The sequence below is a fragment of the Macaca nemestrina genome, chromosome 11, assembly GCF_043159975.1.
Source record: "Macaca nemestrina isolate mMacNem1 chromosome 11, mMacNem.hap1, whole genome shotgun sequence".
Lineage (NCBI taxonomy): Eukaryota > Metazoa > Chordata > Mammalia > Primates > Cercopithecidae > Macaca > Macaca nemestrina.
Window position 1 is genome coordinate 20,109,834 of NC_092135.1, and position 19,738 is coordinate 20,129,571.

The window sequence follows — 19,738 nt, forward strand, 5'->3', positions numbered from 1 at the left end:
TATCACGTTAGCATCAATTGTCTCCTAAAATTTTGGGTGATTCAGACGTCAATTCTTGCTTCAGATATAGTACGTCAGGAGTATGTTTATGTATTAGTAGTAAAATTTACACTTGAATATTAAGGTACATAACCTGTAAACCTTGACAAATAGAGTAATAGAATTTTGTTGAAATGTTAATTTCATTTATGAAAGATGAGTTTGGTGTATGTTAAGTAACATGCATACTGTGTTGTGTGTGAATAAAGAAAATTGCATATTTAGAAATGTTTAACCCTGCTTTAATTCTATTTTTGTTACTTTTTATCATAGTTATTTTTAGAGTATTATTCTGAAAGGTATGTGTAGAAAAATGAACCAAAGAAGACTTTCTGCTGTATGTGAATAGTCATTAGGACTTATTTGCTAAGAGAACAATCCCAGGAAAGATCCTCAGAATATTATTTTTGAAATGGAAGAAAGGCTTCATGGATTAGATTGAGTCCTACCTTAATCTCCTCGGATCCTATTTCGTTTATCAGTTTGGCATATAGGTTTATCTTGGACCATATATATTTTAATATACATTTTGGTCTTTTGAAGACTTCTTGCTTCTATTTCTTTTTTAAATCTGCGTAGTTCTTGCTCTGTTGCTTCTAGTTTTCCTAGTTATTTCTTGTGCATAACTTAGGTCAGTGATAGTGTTATGGAAGAGAAAGGAAGCCATTGGTGATTACATTTAGATTAAGGGAATTTAATTTGTATATAAATTGCCTCCAAAGGCAGTAGTGAACTAATGAGTGTTAATATAAATGTGGTTTTCCTTACGTAATCCTGGATAATGTCAAAATTACAAATCAAAATAGTTCTGACTATTCTTTATATGGCTACAGATGTCTCATTTGCTGTCTCGTTTTTACTTCCAATAAATGATCTAGCCACAAGTCTTCACTTATTTATTTATTTATTTATTTATTTATTTATTTTTGAGACGGAGTCTCACTCTGTCACACATGCTGGAGTACAGTGGTGCTGCCGCAGCTCACCACAACCTCTGCCTCCCTGGTTCAAGCTATTCTTCTGCCTCAGCCTCCCGAGTAGCTGGGACTACAGGTGCATGCCACCATGCCCGGCTAATTTTTGTATTTTTAGTAGAGGGGGGTTTCACCATGTTGGCCAGGCTGGTCTTGAGCTCCTGACCTCAGGTGATCTGCCCCCCTCGGCCTCCAAAAGTGCTGGGATTACAGGCATGAACCACCGTGCCCGGCCATCTTCACTTCTTTGTTTTGAGCCCTCCTTATAATTTGTCTTTATGGCCCGGTTGGCGTGCTTTACAACAAATACCCTGCTTAAAGCCAGAATTCACAACTTTAGATTGTCATTTGCATTCTAGCTTTCACTATTTTACTTAAATGTTTTCCTTCGATAGAAAGGCCAGGGTATTAATTTTTTATTACCTTCTTTAATGTCATATTGTGGATGAAGGTAAACCAGGATTTTTACGTAGAGTCATTAATAATTGAAATCTGTTCATTTCTGTTTTGAGAAATAGTATTATACTTTTCATATCTGTTGTCTTTTTTACCTTTGCTATTATAATATCGAAAGTGGTTTTTATATTTGTGTCAGTGCACTTGCATCAGTTACACAGCCTCACTTTTATCTCCCCCCCCCCCCCGTTCTTTTAGGGCAAAGGGGGTGGTCTGAAATTGAATGTGAGTCACTTTTAAATTTGTATTATTCCCCATCAGTGGGAAATTTTTGTCTATATACTGAAATGTCATGGTAAACTTAAAAAAGCATGAATCTTCACCAAACTGAACACCATTCAGCAAATTAAACCCTATGAAATAATAAGCCTAAATAAGTTAAGACGCTAGTGACAAACTCTATCTAGTCTTATAGTTAATAACATCCATTAACTGTATGAAAATATTTTTAAATGTTCACGTGACTTAATTCTATTTTCCAACATTGTAATATTAAAAGTTTTAAAACCCCCAAAAGTAATGTGCTGTTGTATTACTATTTAAGAATAAAATCAGTATCAGCATGTTTTGGTGACCCAGAAATGGTCTCTTATCATTGAGTTCTTTTGTCTGTTACTCAGAGTTGAATAGCTGTCAGCAGTAAATGACTTTTATATGTAGCCTAATTAGATAAATCTACACTTTGTTCACTCACTAGATGCAATGCGGTTCATGTAATTGGAATTAATAAAGAATGGCCTTGCTGGATCAAGCTTAAAAATAAATTTAGTAAAGTGTAAAAGCCCCGGAGCCAAAAGTGCTGCCAAGGTGTATACTGAAGGAAAGCACCCACCCCCCAGGTCACACTTAAGTAGATATTGACGCAGCTTCTCTCCACCCCCCAGGTCACACTTAAGTAGATATTGATGCAGCTTCTCTTACAAACTCCTGATTTAGTCTTTTGTGATGCATTTTTTTCTTATACCAGTTCCAAGTCCCTTAAGATTAGATTGTAAAGAGCACACCCTTTTCTAAGTATTTTTGTTGGTCATGGTCTGTTCTCATAGCACATCTCCAATTTACTTGATCTTTTCCATCTTCTCTTAGTTCCATTGCCTCTTTCTTGAGCTCTAGCAATCAGAACTTCATGTATAATATGCAAGATTTAAAGGTATTACAGGGCCTGGCATGGTGGCTAATGCCTGTAATCCCCGTACTTTGGGATGCTGAAGCGGGCGGATCTCTTGAGGTCAGGAGTTCAAGACCAGCCTTGGCCAACATGATGAAACCCCGTCTCTACTAAAAATATAAAAATGAGCTGGGTGTGGTGGCACATGCCTGTAATCCCAGCTACTGGGGAGGCTGAGGCAGGAGAATCGCTTGAATCTGAGAGGCGGAGGTTGCAGTGAGCTGATATCACACCACCACACTCCAACCTGGGCAACAGAGCGAGTGTGCATTTCAATTCATTGTTATACTCTGGTCATGTTTTACAGGCGTCAAATCAGCATGTGTTTCATTGTGAAGTCTAAGCAGATGTTTATTATAGCTCACTTCCTCTTCTGCCTTTTAGTTTAATAAAGCAATAATTAATCCAAGAATAATCTTATGCCCAAGATCCATTAGCATTACTCAGAAATACTGCAGTGCTGTCCAGTAGAACTTTCTGCATAGTGTAAGTTTTGTCTATTTGTGCTCTTCAATGTAGTAGGTACTATCTTGTAAATTTGAGACGGTTAGCCTAGATAATTTTTAAATTCCTTTTAAACTATAAATTACCTGGTTGAAGTTTTATTAAGATCTCACTATGACAGGCACTTTATATTTGTCTTGTTTTCTCAGGTAAAGTATTCTCCTAAGGAAGCAGACGCAGTTACTAAGTGACTTGTCCAAAATTAAAACTATTGTGTGGCTGGGATTTGAACCCAAGTCCTTTGCTTAATCCCAAACTGTAGTTCTCACTTTTTCCTATTCTAGTGTATTTCAGAAGTAGAGCACAATAGCAATTTATGCCAGTGATTTGTAAGATTTATAAAGTAAACAATGAAAAAAACCTCAGATTTTGATTTGCCCGCCTCATTGCACTAAATCCAATGAGGTCCTCTTTATAAGTCCCAAATTCCTCTTTTTCAACTATACATCAGTGTTAGCATTTATGCATTGTGTATCACTGTTTTTCTTTAGGGTGCTTTCTGTTTGCTTTCATGTGACTGTTCTCTGTCAGGTTTTAAGACTCAGCTGAAGTTCCTACTCTTTCATAAAGCATTCCCCAGATAACTCTCTTTTCCATTTGTGAATTTATCTCTCTGATCTTACCTTTGAATCTTATTCACATCAGTTGTATTCCATCTGTTTGGGAGTTTATAGTGTGACTGTACATAGGAGATGACTTTTTTCTTTTTAGTTATAAAATATATAAAACAAACAAATGTATAGCTTAGGGGATGATTATAAAACCTTGTAATCACCAACCAAGTCAAGAAATAGAACTTTGCCAACTACCCCAGAATGCCTCCATGTGCTCAACTCAGTGTCAACCCCTCCCGCCAAAAGTAACTAGTATTCTTTTTTTTGAGATGGGATTCTGGTCTTGTCACCCAGGCTGGAGTGCAGTGGTGCAATCTCGGCTCACTGCAACCTCTGCCTCCCGAGTTCAAGTGAATCTCCTGCCTCAGCCTCCTGAGTAGCTGGGATTACAGGTGTGCGCCACCATGCCCAGCCAATTTTTGTATTTTTAGTAGAGATGGTTTTCACCATATTGGTCAGGCTGGTCTCAAACTCCTGACCTTGTGATCCCCTCACCCAGCCCCAGTATTCTTACTCTAACAGTAATTACTTTCTTTATAGTTTTAGCACCCAACTCTCCATTCCCAAATACCATAGACCTTGCTCATTATTAAAAATTTGGCAAATCTTTGAAGTCTCTCAGTATGCATGTTTCCCCTCCATTCTTCTATGTCACCTAAGTTTTATCTGTTGAAGGACCCTAGGGTGTGTGACCTGTAGAGTTTCCACCTGTCTGAATATTGCTGATTGTATAGTCACGGTGCAGTTTACTGTGTTCCTTTGTTCTTGCATTCCTGGAAAAATTGATGATTAGATCCAGAAACTTAATCAGACTCCTGTTAGATCCCTTAGGCAAGACTATAGACGGTGTTAATGTTCTTTTCCTCAGAAGTCCTAGCGTCTGGTTGTCTCTCTTTGTAGTGTTAGGGGCTGTTGATATTCAATGCCTGGATCCTTTCATTCATTGGTGATACTCTAATTCTGTCATTTCTTTCTTGCAAATTGGTATTTTTGTATTGAAATTCTTGATTAATCTCCTATGTGGACACCCAGTGGTACGTATCATATAGGATAATTACTTGATTTTTGCCCTTTTTGTGATATAATTCACATACTGTACATTTCACCCATTGAAAGTATGATGCCGTGGGGTTTGTGGGGTTTTTTTAAGAATATTCACAGAGGTGTGCATCAATTTTTAGAAGTTTTCACTACACCAAAAAGAAATCCCCAACCCAGCAGTCATTTCTCCCTATTCTTTGCCCAGCCTGTTAATAGACATTTCATAAATGGAATCATACAATATGTTGTTCTTTGTGACTGACTTCTTTCACTTACCGTATTTTCAAGGTTAATCTGTGTTGTATTTATCAGTAGGTTGTTTATTTTTCTTGCTGAACTACCCATTATTCCACCGTGTGGCTAGACCAAATTTTATATATCTGTTCATCAGTTGGTGGGCATTTGGATTGTAAGCCACTTTTTGGCTAATATGAATATTGCGGTTAAGAACATTTGTGTACAAGTTTTTGTGTAGACTTGTGTTTTTGGTTTCTCTTGGGCTTATACCCAGAAGTAGAATTGCTGGATCATACGGTAGTAACTCTAGATTCCAATAATACTGGAAACTTGGATAGCTGCCCTTTTTTTTTTTTTTTTTTTTTTTTTTTGAGACTAGGTCTCTGACACCCAGGCTGGAGTGCAGCGGCACAGTCATGGCTCACTGCAGCCTCAACCTCCTGGATTCAAGTGATTCCCCCACCTCAGTCTCCCAAGTAGCTGGGCTTACAGGCACGTGCCACCACACAGTTAATTTTTTAAATTTTTTGTACAGACGGGTCTCACTGTGTTGCCCAGGCCATTCTTAAACACTTGGACTCAAGCAGTCCTCCTGCCTCAGCCTCCCAACACTCAGCCTAAAGCAGCTCTTTCCAGTGTGATTTGTCGCTTTAAGCACTGCTCTTCTGATCTTTTCTTACATTGTCTATGTGTGAACTGAATACTCTTCGGTTACTCATTTTTGTGAGATACTAACTTTCCTGAACTTTAAAAAGGTGATATACTTTCAGAGTACTTTAATAACTTCACAGAGCTCCCTTTTCTGTTATTTTGTATAATGTTCAGAAGTGTAGCAGCTTACTTTCTGGGAGTTTCTGGCCCTCTTCCCCTCCACATTTTTAGTTTCCCTTTTCCCTTGTCTCTATCTTACTGATTGTGCTTTTCCTCCCAATGGTTTCTCTTCAAAATGGAGTCTTGGAAGAGAACCTTGGGAGATCAATTTCAAAAGTTCATAGAAGTTAGCTTCAGTCTTTTAATCCTTACTGTGGGTTTCTTGCATCCATCTACTTATTGGACTGGCAAAACTCTCAGTTCTAGCTGCTGTTCTTGCATTGGCCTGTCATGATTTCCAGTGAATGTCTGTTGGCTCTTTGAGGTTCTTTTTTTATCAAGTCCAGCACGTGCCCCATTCCTTTGCATTTTGTTGCACTGTGCTGTGTATGTTGACATAGTAGCCTGTTTTGACCTCATTCATATATATTAGGAATTCCCTTGGAATGGCTTGTCATGTGATTTGGTTTTAACTATCCATGGGGTTTTGGTTTTGCTATCTTGTTGCTCTGTTTTTCTGTGGGGATTTAGGTATCCCCTCTGCAGCCATCATGTCAGAATTCTTCAGGTAAATCACTAAAAGTTTATCTTCATTCGGGAGATGATACACTCATTTCCAGTGGGACCACAATAGGCTATCATTTAAATGTACTTATAAATACTTCTGGGAAAATGAAGTTGTTTTTTTAAAAGAATAAATCACTTGAAGTTTATGTTAAATAAGGAAGCTGTGGAAGAGTTCATTTATTGATAGGCATTACAAAGTATATATGATATTCTTGATTGATTTTCTGAAATTAATTCTGAAAGCTACTCTAGAACTTCCCCAGAAAGCTTTAAGTGTTATTTTGAAACATGCTGTTCTTGTCTGCCTAATTACAGGGATGCTGACTTCAGTGACTGTATTATTATACAAGTCTTACGAAGTATTCCTGAAGCCGCTTAAAATTTTTTTTGCAAAATTAAATGATTGTGAAATAACTCATGCCTTTTCTCTGCACACACAGATACGTGTATGTTTTAGCCTTGGTAATTTATATGCTTCTCTGTGGTCCTAGCTCAGCCTTTTTGTTGAGTCATTGCGTGGCAGGAGTGCAAGAGAGTTAACCCAGTCCTGCAAGATCCAAGGCCCTTTCAAACCATAACAAATTCTAAACTTAGGTGTATAGAGTAGAATAGGTTTATATATTAACAAATGTGCATTGAGTGTTTGCATTGGCCAGGGCATATAAATGTCTCAGTATAAAATCAGACAGATTTTATATAGCCTATAAACTGACTTTCAAGGCCACGTCAGAACAGGAGTTTTGTTTTTAGTATTAATACCTAAAATTGGTTAAGGTAATTTTTTAAGTGAAAATCCAATTAGATCACTGCATTTTATTATAAGCATACATACACATTTTAGGGAGTACATATTTACACATTTTCTAGGGATTAGGGGAAATGATGGAATCCTCCTTACCACTCCACATTGGGGTGTTAACCTAATATTTTACCCTGAAATAAGCTAAGGCTCTGATTGTTTAGTGATATATTACATACTCTTTATATGGCTATATATGAGGAAATACATGCAACGTGAATTTTTCTCTAAATTATTGGAGCTGATATAGAAAAATGGATGAGAACTGTAGAAGTTCACCTGTTTGTTGTTAAAAGTGAAGTTAATGTCTGTGCTTAGTGACAATATGCTGTTCAAGCAATTCTCCTGCCTCAGCCTCTCAAGTAGCTGGGATTATCGGCATGTGCCACCACACACGGCTAATTTTAGTAGAAATGGGGTTTCACCATGTTGGTGAGGCTAGTCTCGAACTCCTGACCTCCAGTAATCCACCTGCCTTGGCCTCCCAAAGTGCTGAGATTACAGCGTGAGCCGCCATGCCCGGCCTCATATTATATTTCTTTCTTTCTTTTTTTTCTGAGACAGAGTTTCACTCTTGTTGCCCAGGCTGGAGTGCAGTGGTGTGATCTCGGCTCACCACAGCCTCTGCCTCCCAGGTTCAAGCAATTCTCCTGCCTCAGCTTCCCGAGTAGCTGGGATTACAGGCACGCGCCACCACATCCAGTTAATTTTGTATTTTTAGTAGAGATGGGGTTTCTCCATGTTGGTCAGGCTGGTCTCGAACTCCCGACCTCAGGTGATCCACCCACCTCGGTCTCCCAAAGTGCTGGGATTACAGGCGTGAGCCTCCGTGCCGGCCTGTATTTCTATTTGATAGTGATGATGTGGACTGTAGTCATTTGTATCCACCAACAAATAAAATTTACTGTTGGCATGCACACTATAGTAAATCCTTCCAAAGGCAAATGTGCACTTTCACACTCATCTTAAACTGAGGGTTCATTTAGAAGTTGAAAAAAAATGGGAAAGATGATTCTTCTGTGGCCAAAAATCTGAAGATAATGAAACTATATGTAGTTCCATCCTTAAAAAGAAATAGCTGAGAGGGCAGGAAGAGAAAATTCTGAGGGCTCGGGGGCAATCTTTCAACGATGCAAGGATTCAGAGAGCATACCAGGTATTTCCACACCCCCACCCCAAGGTAGGTGTTTCAGTTACTTTATGTTGCTATAGCTCCGCGATTGGTGTTTTGAATGCTTAGCGTGAGTAACTGTTTGAATTGATATGGTTCACTTTATGTAGACTTAAATGTCTGTTAAAATTATTTTTGTTACCCAAACAAGCAAATTAATAATTTTATGAAATAATTGCCCTTTAAAAAATAATTTAATTGCATAGTGTAAATGCCAAGAAATTACTTGCTGTTTAGTAAATTGATATTGTCAAAACAAAACCTGATTCAACTTTTAAATTAACAAATGTGTGATAAAGTTATACATAGTTAAGGTGCATATTGTTTATTAGTATTTGTTATGATTAGGCTTTTGGTTTTCTTGAAATTTCTTTTGTTAGTGCACGTACACTACATCTATGGAGATCTGGCCAGGCACGGTGGCTCACACCTGTAATCCCAGCACTTTGGGAGACAGAGGTGGGAGGACCGAACCCAAGAGTTCAAGACCAGCCTGGGCAACTTGGCGAGACCCTGTCTCTACAAAAATTAATCTTTTAAAAAATTAGCCCGGCATCTTGGTGTGTACCTGTGGTCCCAGCTGCTTGGGAGGCTGAGGCAGGAAAATCACTTGAGCCCAGGAGATTGAGGCTGCAGTGAGCCATATTCATGCCACTGCACTCAAGCCTAGGTGACAGAGCAAGACCCTGTCTCAAAAACAGAGAGAGCGCTAATAAAGAGAAGGCCTTTTTTTTTTTTAAAAGACAGATTCTTGCTCTGTTACCCAGGCTGGAGTGCTGTGGCATAATCTCAGCTCACTGCACCCTCCACCGGAGTAACTGGGATTACAGGCATGCACCACCATGCCTGGCTAATTTTTGTATTTTTAGTAGTGACAGGGTTTCACCATGTTGGCCAAGCTGATCTCGAACTCTTGACTTCAAGTGATCCACCTGGCTTGGCCTCCCAAAGTACTGGGATTACAGGCATGAGCCACCGCGCCTGGCCTAAATAGATGTCTTTAACGTTTGCTCCTTAAAAAAAAAAAATGAGATACAATTCATATACTGTAAAATCCACCTATTTAGGATGCTTAATTGAGTGGCTCACATGGAGTTATACAACCATCAGCACAATCTGTGTTTAGAATATTTGTATCACCCCAAAAGGAAACCTGGTTCCTGTTAGCAGTTCACCAGTCCCACTCCCCTTCCCAACCCTGGGCAACCCCTAAATTATTTTCTGTCTCCATAGATTTGCCCATTCTGGACATTTCATATAAATGGAATCATGTATATACGGTCTTTCACGAAGCATGTTTTCAAGGTCCATTCATGATGTAGAATGTATTAGTACTTCATTCCTTTTTACTGCAGAGTAATTAATATTCTATTCGTCATGTGGCTGTACCTCCTTTTATTTATCCATTTATCAGCTGATGGACATTTGGATTGATTACACTTAACAGCCGTTCCACTGCCTATTATGAATAATGCTGCTATGAACATTCATGTACAAGTTTTTATATGGATGTATGTTTTCATTTCTTATGGGTGAGAGATACATGAGAGTGGAATTGCTGGATTGCTATGGTAACTTTAGACTCCAATAATCTTTTTGGATAGCTTTTAAAAAACGTTTTGAGGAACTGCCAAACTGTTTTCCAAAGTAGCCATACCATTTTGTGTTCTCACAATGTGTGAGGGTTCCAATATCACCACATTTCTTGTCTTTTTTTATTGTAGTCATCCTAACTGTGTGAAATGATATCCCCCATTCTATGCATTGTCCTTTTTATGTTCTTGGTGGTATTTGCAGCACAAACATCCAATTTATTAATCTTTTTCTTCTATAATTTGTGTTCTTGATAGCATATCTAAGAAACCTTTAGAGTCATAAAGATTTCTCTTTTCTTCCAAGAGTTTTATTGATTTAGTTCTTACATTTAGGTCTGTGATTCCTTTTGAGTTAGTTTTTATGTATTACGTAAATAAGAGTTTGACTTCTTTTTTTTTTTTTTTTTTTTTTTTTGAGGCAGAGTCTCACTCTGTCGCCCAGGCTGGAGTGCAGTGGCGTGATCTCGGCTCACTGCGTGCTCCGCCATTCTCCTGCCTCAGCCTCCTGAGTAGCTGGGACTGCAGGCGCCCACCACCACACCTGGCTAATTTTTTGTATTTTTAGTAGAGGACGGGTTTCACCGTGTTAGCCGGGATGGTCTCGATCTCTTGACCTCATGATTCGCCTGCCTTGGCCTCCTGAAGTGCTGGGATTACAGGCGTAAACCACCTCGCCATCTCTTTTTTTTTTTTTTTTTTTTTTTTTTTTTTTTTTTTTTTGGTATTTGAATATACAGTTGTCCCAGCACCATTTGCTGAGAAAAGAGTTCTTTCTCCCACTGAATTCTTTTGGGATTGTTAGTGAAAATCAATTGATCATAAATGGAAGGGTTTATTTCTGGACTCTGAATTCTATTCCATCCTCTTATGCAGACCACATAGTCTTTTAACTTTTGAATTCAGGAAATATGAGTCTTCCAACTTTGTGCTTTTTCAAGATTGTTTTGGTTATTCTTAGTCCCTTGCATTTCCATGTGAATTTTAGGATCAAGCTCATCAATTTCTGCAATAAAGGAGCTGAGATTTTTATAGGGCTTGCGTTGAATCTGTAGATAGATTTGGGGAGTACTGCCATCTTCGTGATAATCTGTTCGAAGGAAAGTGGCCTTTTGTAACATTTATGTAGTATATTTGAATGCCTATGCAATGTTAATGTTCTTGTTTCACAATACTATATAAGTCATTTTTTGTCCTTTTGGTTTTTTAAGAGAAGGGATCTCACTCACTCTGTTGCCCAGGCTAGCCTCAAACCCTGGGACTCAAGCAGTCCTCCCACCTCAGCCTCCCAGGTAGCTGGGACTTAAAGTGGTATTTTTTAGTATTTATTGTAGTAGGCTGTTAGGAGCCGTGTCTATGTAAGAGAGAGTAGATAGAGCCTTAACTATGAAATACTAAGTATACTTTATAAGTTGATTTTTTTCATTTTTTCTTTTTTGTTTTTTTGAGACAGTCTCACTGTCACCCAGTGGCGCTCGCTGCAACCTCTGCCTCCCAGGTTCGAGCGATTCCCCTGCCTCAGCCTCACGAGTGGCTGGGATTACAGACGTGTGCCACCACACCTGGCTAATTTTTTTGTATTTTAGTAGAGACGGGGTTTCACCATGTTGATCAGGCTGGTCTCGAACTCCTGACCTCAGGTGATCTGCCCGTCTCGGCCTCCCGAAGTGCTAGGATTACAGGCGTGAGCCACCACGCTCAGCCAATATTTTTTCTTTTTAGAAACATAATGCTGAGGTACTCCCCACTAAATAATTTTTTAAATGCCGGTTATGTTAACCATTTTTAGTATATTGTGTAAGTATAATGTAGTTACTCTATGGAAATCAAGCCTTACTCTATAATCAGTACTGCTTTTCAGCAATATTGAATACTGATATTTTGGGACTGTTATTAAGCCAGCTTTCTTTTAAATGTAATTAGGTATCTTAACATCCAGCTTGAAGAGTTTTTTTAAATTTTTAATATAAATTTTCTTTCACGTCAGTCTTTCACTCATACATAATTATTTGAGTAAGAAAACAACTAAAATGCCACACTGGGTTAATAATATTTTCTGCAATTCCTTAATGCTGGTGTTTCTAGTGCAGCATAATTAAGGATTCAAACCACTTTTTAATAATGTGCTATAATTTTAGTTTGATAGGCTCACGCTTGGCAAATACCAATTAACAAATGGGCATTTTGACTTATTCCACTTTCTTCTTTGTGAGCCTGTTACCTCTCTTGTCTTTCCTCTACTTTCCTTTCCTTATTCTAAGACCTTTCTATAAGCCTATAGTAAAGTTATGCAACTATCCCTTCTCCTAAACTATAGCCTTAACAAGAAATTTCAAAATTCTGAGCTGTGATGACTAGAGCTTGCTGAGTATTTGTTAATGAAGTAAGTCCTTTTCAAGGCACTGAAAATAGTTATCCTAGAGTTAGTCAGGGGTTGGATGGGGGTGTTTAGGGCAATTAAGGGCAAGGGGAGAAAATGGCTTCGCTAGCCTATAGAACCTAAAGATGAAACAGAAGAGCAGGTTAGAATGAACATGTTGGTAATAGTAAATGAAAAGCAAACTTGGAAGCCATTTATTTGCTTCTGTTGGGGTTTTCCTGGATTGGGAGATTTAATGTTGAAGAGTAATCAGATAGCTTTGGCTAGTTCTTAAATACAAATGCACCCACAAAGTGTTTGCACAGGATTAATTATTAATATTAAGAGAATAAGGACTGGAATGATTCATTGAAACTGAATACAGCCATCTTCGGTGACTTAGAAATTACCCAGACTTTTTGTTAACTAAGCCTGACCTTGCCTCCGTTATCAAGGTTGAAACCAGCAGTGGAGAGTGAAGAATATCAGCAGTAAGGGTATCAGGAGCAGAGAAGGGAGACAGCAGCCAGGAATGGGGAGGATGAGAAAAAACAGAGAAGGAAGGGAGTCAGATCAAGAAGTAGGAATGAAAACAAAAAGGAATAAAAAAGAGAAGGAGTGAAAGTAATGCGGATGTAAATCATTGAAGTAATGGCAAGTATCGTAACTTCCGTGTTTGGATATGCTTGCTTAGACTGCAGCAGGACCCTCCAAGAATTAAGTTTACCCGTGAAAGGAAGAAGGTGAGCAAGAGAGAAGGGAATTTTAAAAATACACTTGTTCAATTGTTTTTAAAATTTAAAATCAACATTAATGCACAATTTTTAAAATTTTTCAACATAGTAATATTTGAGTCATATTACTAGGGAGCACTGTTCTAAGTCCTGTGTATATTGGTTCATTTAATCCTCACATAACTTTGCAAGCAGGGACTATTAATATTTCTCCCATTTTACAGATGCAGAAACTGAGCCACAAAGAGAGTAAGTAAATTGTCTAGGCTAGTCAGATCACAGAGCCAAGATTCCACTTGAGGCAGCACGACTGCAGCTGGCTCTGTCACCTCTACCTCTCCCTCTCCATGATTTGTATGATATGTTTCTATAGAAATTTGTCTTGTTTTGAGAATGTTACATTTCCTTAAAGTAGTTATATATCTGCTAGAGTAACAAACTCATGACACTATTCAGAGTTCAAACAATTCTAGTCACTATTCACATCAACTTCCTTTTACTTTTTTCCCTTTAGAGTAATTTGGGAAAGTTTATTAAACTAGGTCCAAAATACAAAAATAAATAGTGCATGGTCCCTGTCCTCAGTGAACTGAATCTCAGTTTGTAATTGTTTGGTTACTTGAACCAGCTGTACTCCTCCAACAATACTAGTGTGAATTATTTGGCTTGAACCAAGCTTGCCAGTGAATGTTTCTTGGCTTCAAAAGTTTGCTCACCTTTAAAAGCTATGGACCAACTAGTAATATTTCTGTTACCCAAAACATTTGGAATTCTTTTAAGCCTCACAACAAAATCACCTTCCATACAAAAAGCAGTAGTACCTAGTTTGATCACCTTCCTTAATCATCCTTGAAATTAAAGCTTTGCATGGATACTCACAAAATATTTATCTAAAAAGGTGTTTTGTTTTGTTTTACAGCCTTGATGGACGAAAATGTTTGCAGGTTATAGAGAAGGAAATGTGAATGGAGTTAGTGGATTTCACCAGGAACTTTGGAAAAGTGTTGGGTATTAGTCTTTAGTTGGCAAGTATTTCTTGATCAGTGTCTTTTAGGCAAATAAGAGAAATTCTGGATCATCTGACAGGAAGGAAGTTAAGTACTAAATTCGGTCTAATTTGGCTTTTTGACCTGAGCCTCTATTGCTTCACTCTGACAAATAGTTTTAGCATTTGAAGGCTTGATTAGCCATTCCCCTGTTAGACATAAATAATGATAATAAATGAGAGATTGTGGGAAACTGAGAGTGTCTTCATTTTCTTGAATGTATTATGTGGGCATCGGCTCTCAGATTTTTATAGTGGCATTTGGAATACTTTGAATTTAATATTGGTGCCGTTATATATTATCCATATCTCATTCATTCAACAAATTGAACCACAGCCACATAGTGCTAAATACTAGGAACACAAATAAAGAACTCTGTTGTGTGTTCAAGCTACTTCCAGACTAAATTACTCTTTTGAGCATTCTCAGTTTTTCTAAGCCTGTCCTTGTTGTCATTTTAAAAGGAAGAAATAAGTTGAAAGTTCAAATTAAAATTATTCATTCGTTTTAAGGTAACATTATTTCTGGTTTTTGGGAGCCAAACTCTTTTTTACATCTGTTTTAAAGATATAGCAGAAGGAAAACTTCTTGAAGTCATTTTTACTTCATTTACACATCTGCAAATGCAGTTGAACTAGAAAGATCCTTTTCAGATCCTAAATCCAGTGATTAAGTTTCATATTACATTTAAAAAGACCTCATACCGGAAGGATCCACTGTCCCTCTATCAGAAATTTTCTTCACCTCCAGTTTAGCATTGTTTCTGTACAGTAATTGTTGACCCCCCCCCCCCCAAGGCACAGTGAGGCTCAGATGTTCATCTCTTGAAAAATGGGTACTCAAATCTTGACATTTAGAAATTGTCTTCTCATGGGAAATTTCTTGAATGTAATCTTAAAATATTATTTGAGTTTATTTTATGCCTATTTTCTAAGAAGTCCACAGTTAACTTGGTTTATTATTAGCTTTTGGGGTACATATTCAGACTTGATGTTTCTCTTAGTCAATATCTTTGTAGTGTTTGTGTTCTTATACTTCTGTCCCAAAGACCTAATTTACTAAGCTAAAAAAAAAAAAAAAAAAAAAAAAAGCTAATTTCTGGATCTCTGATTGGCAAAGTTTCTACTATTGGTTTATATTACATGCTTATACCCTGGTGGTGTAGCTGCTTTCATTATTACTATAGTTAAGTAGTAATAGAGATAATTAAGTAACAGTTTTATGTTCAGAATCCTCCTTATTTTGCCCTCTCGGTGCTTTTTCTGTTCCTTCAACAAGATAGTGAAGCTAATAAAGGCAGGCAGTTAAAGCCACACAATGAATCATTGCTTGATTTAAAAGAGTACTAGAAAATGGTGACTTTGTGCCTAGAAAGAATAGTGGGTATACTTGATCTGCTTTTCATCTTTTTTTTTTTTTCGTGTATAGCATCATCTTTTTGCTTGAGTTATTTTCTTTGCCTCCACAATGTGCAAATTAATATTATTTAAACTTTCTCTTTAGCATTTTTAGTATGTTCAGTCAACTTATTTAGTATGTCTTTTCCCTTTTCCCCTTTGTTCTATGTGCAAAACGAATAAAACATTTTATAGATTAGTTCTATTTAATGAATAACTTTATTAAAACTATTACATCAATCTTGTCATACCCAGCTCACAGTTCATACTATTAATACTGCATTCCCTCCTTGCACGCTTCCCCCCTTAGAAAATAGAGGGTTTGGGCTAGGTGCGGTGACCATCACACCTGTAATCCCACCACTTTGGGAGGCTGAGGCAGGTGGATCACCTGAGCTCAAGAGTTCGAGACCAGCCTGGCCGACATGGTGAATACAAAAATACTAAAAATACAAAAATTAGCCTGTGTGGTGGTGCACGCCTGTAATCCCAGCTACTCCGGAGGCTGAGGCAGGAGAATTGCTTGAACCCAGGAGGCAGAGCTTTCAGTGAGCCGAGATCATACCTCTGCACTCCAGCCTGGGCAACAAGAGCAAACCTCCACCTCAAAAAAAAAAAAAGAAAACAGAGTTTTTGAAATGTATTTGTTTTCAAATCACCAGAGTTTTCTCTTTTCTGCAGATAATATCGTCTACTGCATTATTTTTGGCTGCAAAAGTGGAAGAACAGGCTCGAAAACTTGAACATGTTATCAAAGTAGCACATGCTTGTCTTCATCCTCTAGAGCCACTGCTGGATACTAAATGTGATGTATGTAAATACTGGATTTTTTATTTTTCTTTGTAAATTTGAAACTTTTTCATAATGTAGGCCTAACAAAAATACAGTTCAATTAGTGTTGCCTTCCAAATGCTGCTTATTTTATTACATCTTAGGAATGCAATGCCAGGAAGCAGTCTGGCAGAAAAACATTTCACGTATGTTCATGAATTTGGATGTCATTCTGAATTATAGAAGGCTTTGATTCCAGATGCTTTGTTGATTCAAAGATACTTTTGTTTCACATTTTGTTGTTCAGTTATGATACATGTAGAGGGTAAGCCCTATCACCTCCACTGGAAGCTGTATTTGAGACCAGATTATAAATAACCCCTTAATTTGTCAACAGATGAAGGAACAGAAAATCTTCTGAATTTACCCCTAAATGAGTAGTCTTTTTAAAGTATTGTTCCTTTTTAAATGCATGTACTGCTACTTATCTCTGATACATAAAGCTGCATTTTGCTATGCTTTCATGAGCAGCGTTTTTTTAGTATTTTAATTTTCCTAGAGTAATGTTACTTTCCAGACAACTTTATCATCAACATTGTAATAGACCTTATTTGAAAGAACTATTTTAAATTTTTCTGACATCTTAAGATGGAAGTTAGAATTGTGGCCCTTTAAAAATTTTCGGCCAGGCGCAATGGCTCATGCCTGTAATCCCAGCACTTTGGGAGGCCGAGGCAGGCAGATCACCTGAGGTCGGGAGTTTGAGACCAGCCTGACCAATATGGAGAAACCCTGTCTCTACTAAAAATACAAAATTAGCGAGGCGTGGTGGCGCATGCCTGTAATCCCAGCTACTTGGGAGGCTGAGGCAGGGGAATCGCTTAAACCCAGGAGGCAGAGGTTGCAGTGAACCGAGATCACACCATTGCACTCTAGCCTAGGCAACAAGAGCAAAAAAAGTCTCAAAAAAAAAATTTTTTTTCTAGCATCCCGAGTTACTTAATCAGGAACCTTTACCTATTGGATGACTAACAGATTATGTTAATTCAAAGTCCAGATTAATTTAAGCTTCAGTGGAACTATATCTGATTTTATTAATGGCAAGTTTTATCATAGATGTTGGCTTTAAGGGAGTAAACTATTAATGTAGCCATTAAATAATAGTTTGTCATTATTTAATGATAATTCCTACAGTTTCTATTAACTGTACAAATTCAGAACTATTTCTTGGGGTACGTTTAAATAATAGAAATTGTGTTCTAAAAGTCAGCCCAATGACCTTTCAAAATAGAGCATAAATAAAATGAAAGATACTTTTACTCTCTGACTTTAGCAATATGTCCTTACAAAAATGAATATAGGTATATTCATACCGGTAATACAGTATTTCCTTATCACTTTGTTCAATTGTCATGATTTCAGAATAGGACAGCAGTAAATTTTTCATATCCTTTATTTCCAGAGTAATTGTAGTAGATAAAATTTCTTGAAATTGAGTAAGGAGGTTCTCTGGTATTTATGTCCCCATAGGTATGAGATACATTATTTTGGTATGTTTGATAATTTCTAAGGTGGCAGGGAAGTTAATTCTAAAATTAACTCACTGACTTACTGTGATTTTTGAGGAATTACCACATGAAATGTCCTAGAGTGAGTTTGTAAGCCAGGTTTGAGTTAAAGGCAGGTTTGAGTTTGATGTTTTTAATTGACTTGGACTTCCTGTCTTTAATATCTCTTGAAGCACCAATGCCTAGGTTGTTTCACTTTACAGACTGTGCACATCTCCTTTTTTCAATTAAATTGCCCCCTTTCATATTGTTTAGTTTCTTGTTTTTTGCTGTTTGTTTCCTGTTACAGAAAGTAATTCAGTTTAGGCTTGCCACAGAATACAGGTTTTCTCTGTCACCCTCAATTTATTTTCTCCATATTTTCAAACTACTGTGGTTCTTTTGTAATCAACCTGTAATTCTCACAAGATGTAACAGTCATGTAGTCTAGTAATGTTACTTTTATTTTAATCAATTTGATAATATTTTTATCTGACAGGCTTACCTTCAACAGACTCAAGAACTGGTTATACTTGAAACCATAATGCTACAAACTCTAGGTATGTACTTACATCAGATAATGGCTTTTTGTGTGTACTTCCCTAAAGCATTCTAAATAAGTGAAAAGATTTCTGAAATAATTGTATTATTGAAGAAAGTTACTTTAAAACAGGTTTTAGACCAGAATAACGTTGCCTGGTTATAAGGAAGTTACTTTTCTAGAATTTAATTTCATTTGGCATAATTAAATTGAATGGTAAACATACCCTACAGTATGATTTCTTAGGTTTTCCGGTAGTTGAAGTACGAAGTACTATGCTTCACTCTGGATTTGCACTGGAGAGTAAAATGGTCCTTTAGGGCTGTTTCATATGATTGTGATGTATACAAACCTACACAGCAATCCTTGTTCTCCTTGAGCTTCCAGTCAGTATTTTATGAGTATATCGCCTTTTTATTTTTATTTAGTTATTTATTTATTTAAGACGGAGTCTCGCTCTCACCCAGGCTGGAGTGCAGTGGTGCAATCTCGGCTCACTGCAACCTCTGCCTCCTGGGTTCAAGCAATTCTCCTGCCTCAGTCTCCCGAGTAGCTGGGACTACAGGCACATACTGCCACGCCAGTTATTTTTCTGTAATTTAGTAGAGACGGGGTTTCACCATGTTGCCCAGGCTGGTCGCGAACTCTTGAGCTCAGGCAATCCGCCCACCTTGCCCTCCCAAAGTGCTGGGATTATAGGCATGTGCCACCGCGCCCAGCCTATCAGGATTTTTAATGTGACATAGTAATTATTTAAATGTTGGTCGTCCTTTTTTAAAAGTGTATCTTTGTATGCAAGTTCATTTACTCTCATTCACCTTACTCAATTTACTGAAATTGAGGCCTAAGAAAGTGATGGCTTATCAAAAGTCATACATTACTTCTGGAAGAACCCACTAGGATGTGGTAGGAAGAACATGGGCTTTGGGGAGATCCGAGTTAAAATCTGTAGGCCTCTGATTTGCTTTGTAAACTTGGGCAAAAGTTCCTTTACCTCTCATACCTCCATTCTGTGGCCGTGGAATAGTATCTGAGTCATATCGTGAATTTGTCATTTTTTAAATTTATTATTCCATTCCCAGATGTTGCATAGAAGTGTGATAAATCAGTCACAACTTCCCATTGTGACAGACTCTTCATTATAAAACTAGCTTGTGTGAAATACATATACAGTTGACCCTCAAACAGCACAGGTTTGAACTCCATTGGTCCACATGGATTTTTTTCAATAAATAATACTGGAAAATTGGAAATTTGCAACAATTTGAAAAGCTTGTAGGTGAACTGTAGCCTAGAAATATTGAAAAAATTAAGAAAAAGTTGGATATGTCATGGATGCATAAAATATATATAGATATTAGTCTATTTTAA

General features: G+C 37.5%; 1 protein-coding gene across 6 annotated transcripts in view; it reads left to right on the forward strand.

Annotated features, from left to right (window-relative positions):
* LOC105492552 (cyclin T2) overlaps positions 1 to 19,738 on the forward strand; it is a 38,103-nt gene that overhangs the window by 1,576 nt on the left and 16,789 nt on the right. For 5 of the 6 annotated variants that reach the window (XR_003020616.2, XM_011759764.3, XM_011759765.3 and 2 more), the window contains exons 3-4: positions 16,190 to 16,318; positions 18,326 to 18,386. Coding sequence is in view for 2 of the 6 variants with exons in the window: in XM_011759764.3 (XP_011758066.2) it covers positions 16,190 to 16,318; positions 18,326 to 18,386 (190 nt within the window). In the remaining 4 variants the exon portion in view is untranslated. Of the gene's footprint in view, positions 1 to 16,189; positions 16,319 to 18,325; positions 18,387 to 19,738 lie in introns of those variants that run through there. The other variant, XM_071072646.1, reaches the window with a different exon arrangement.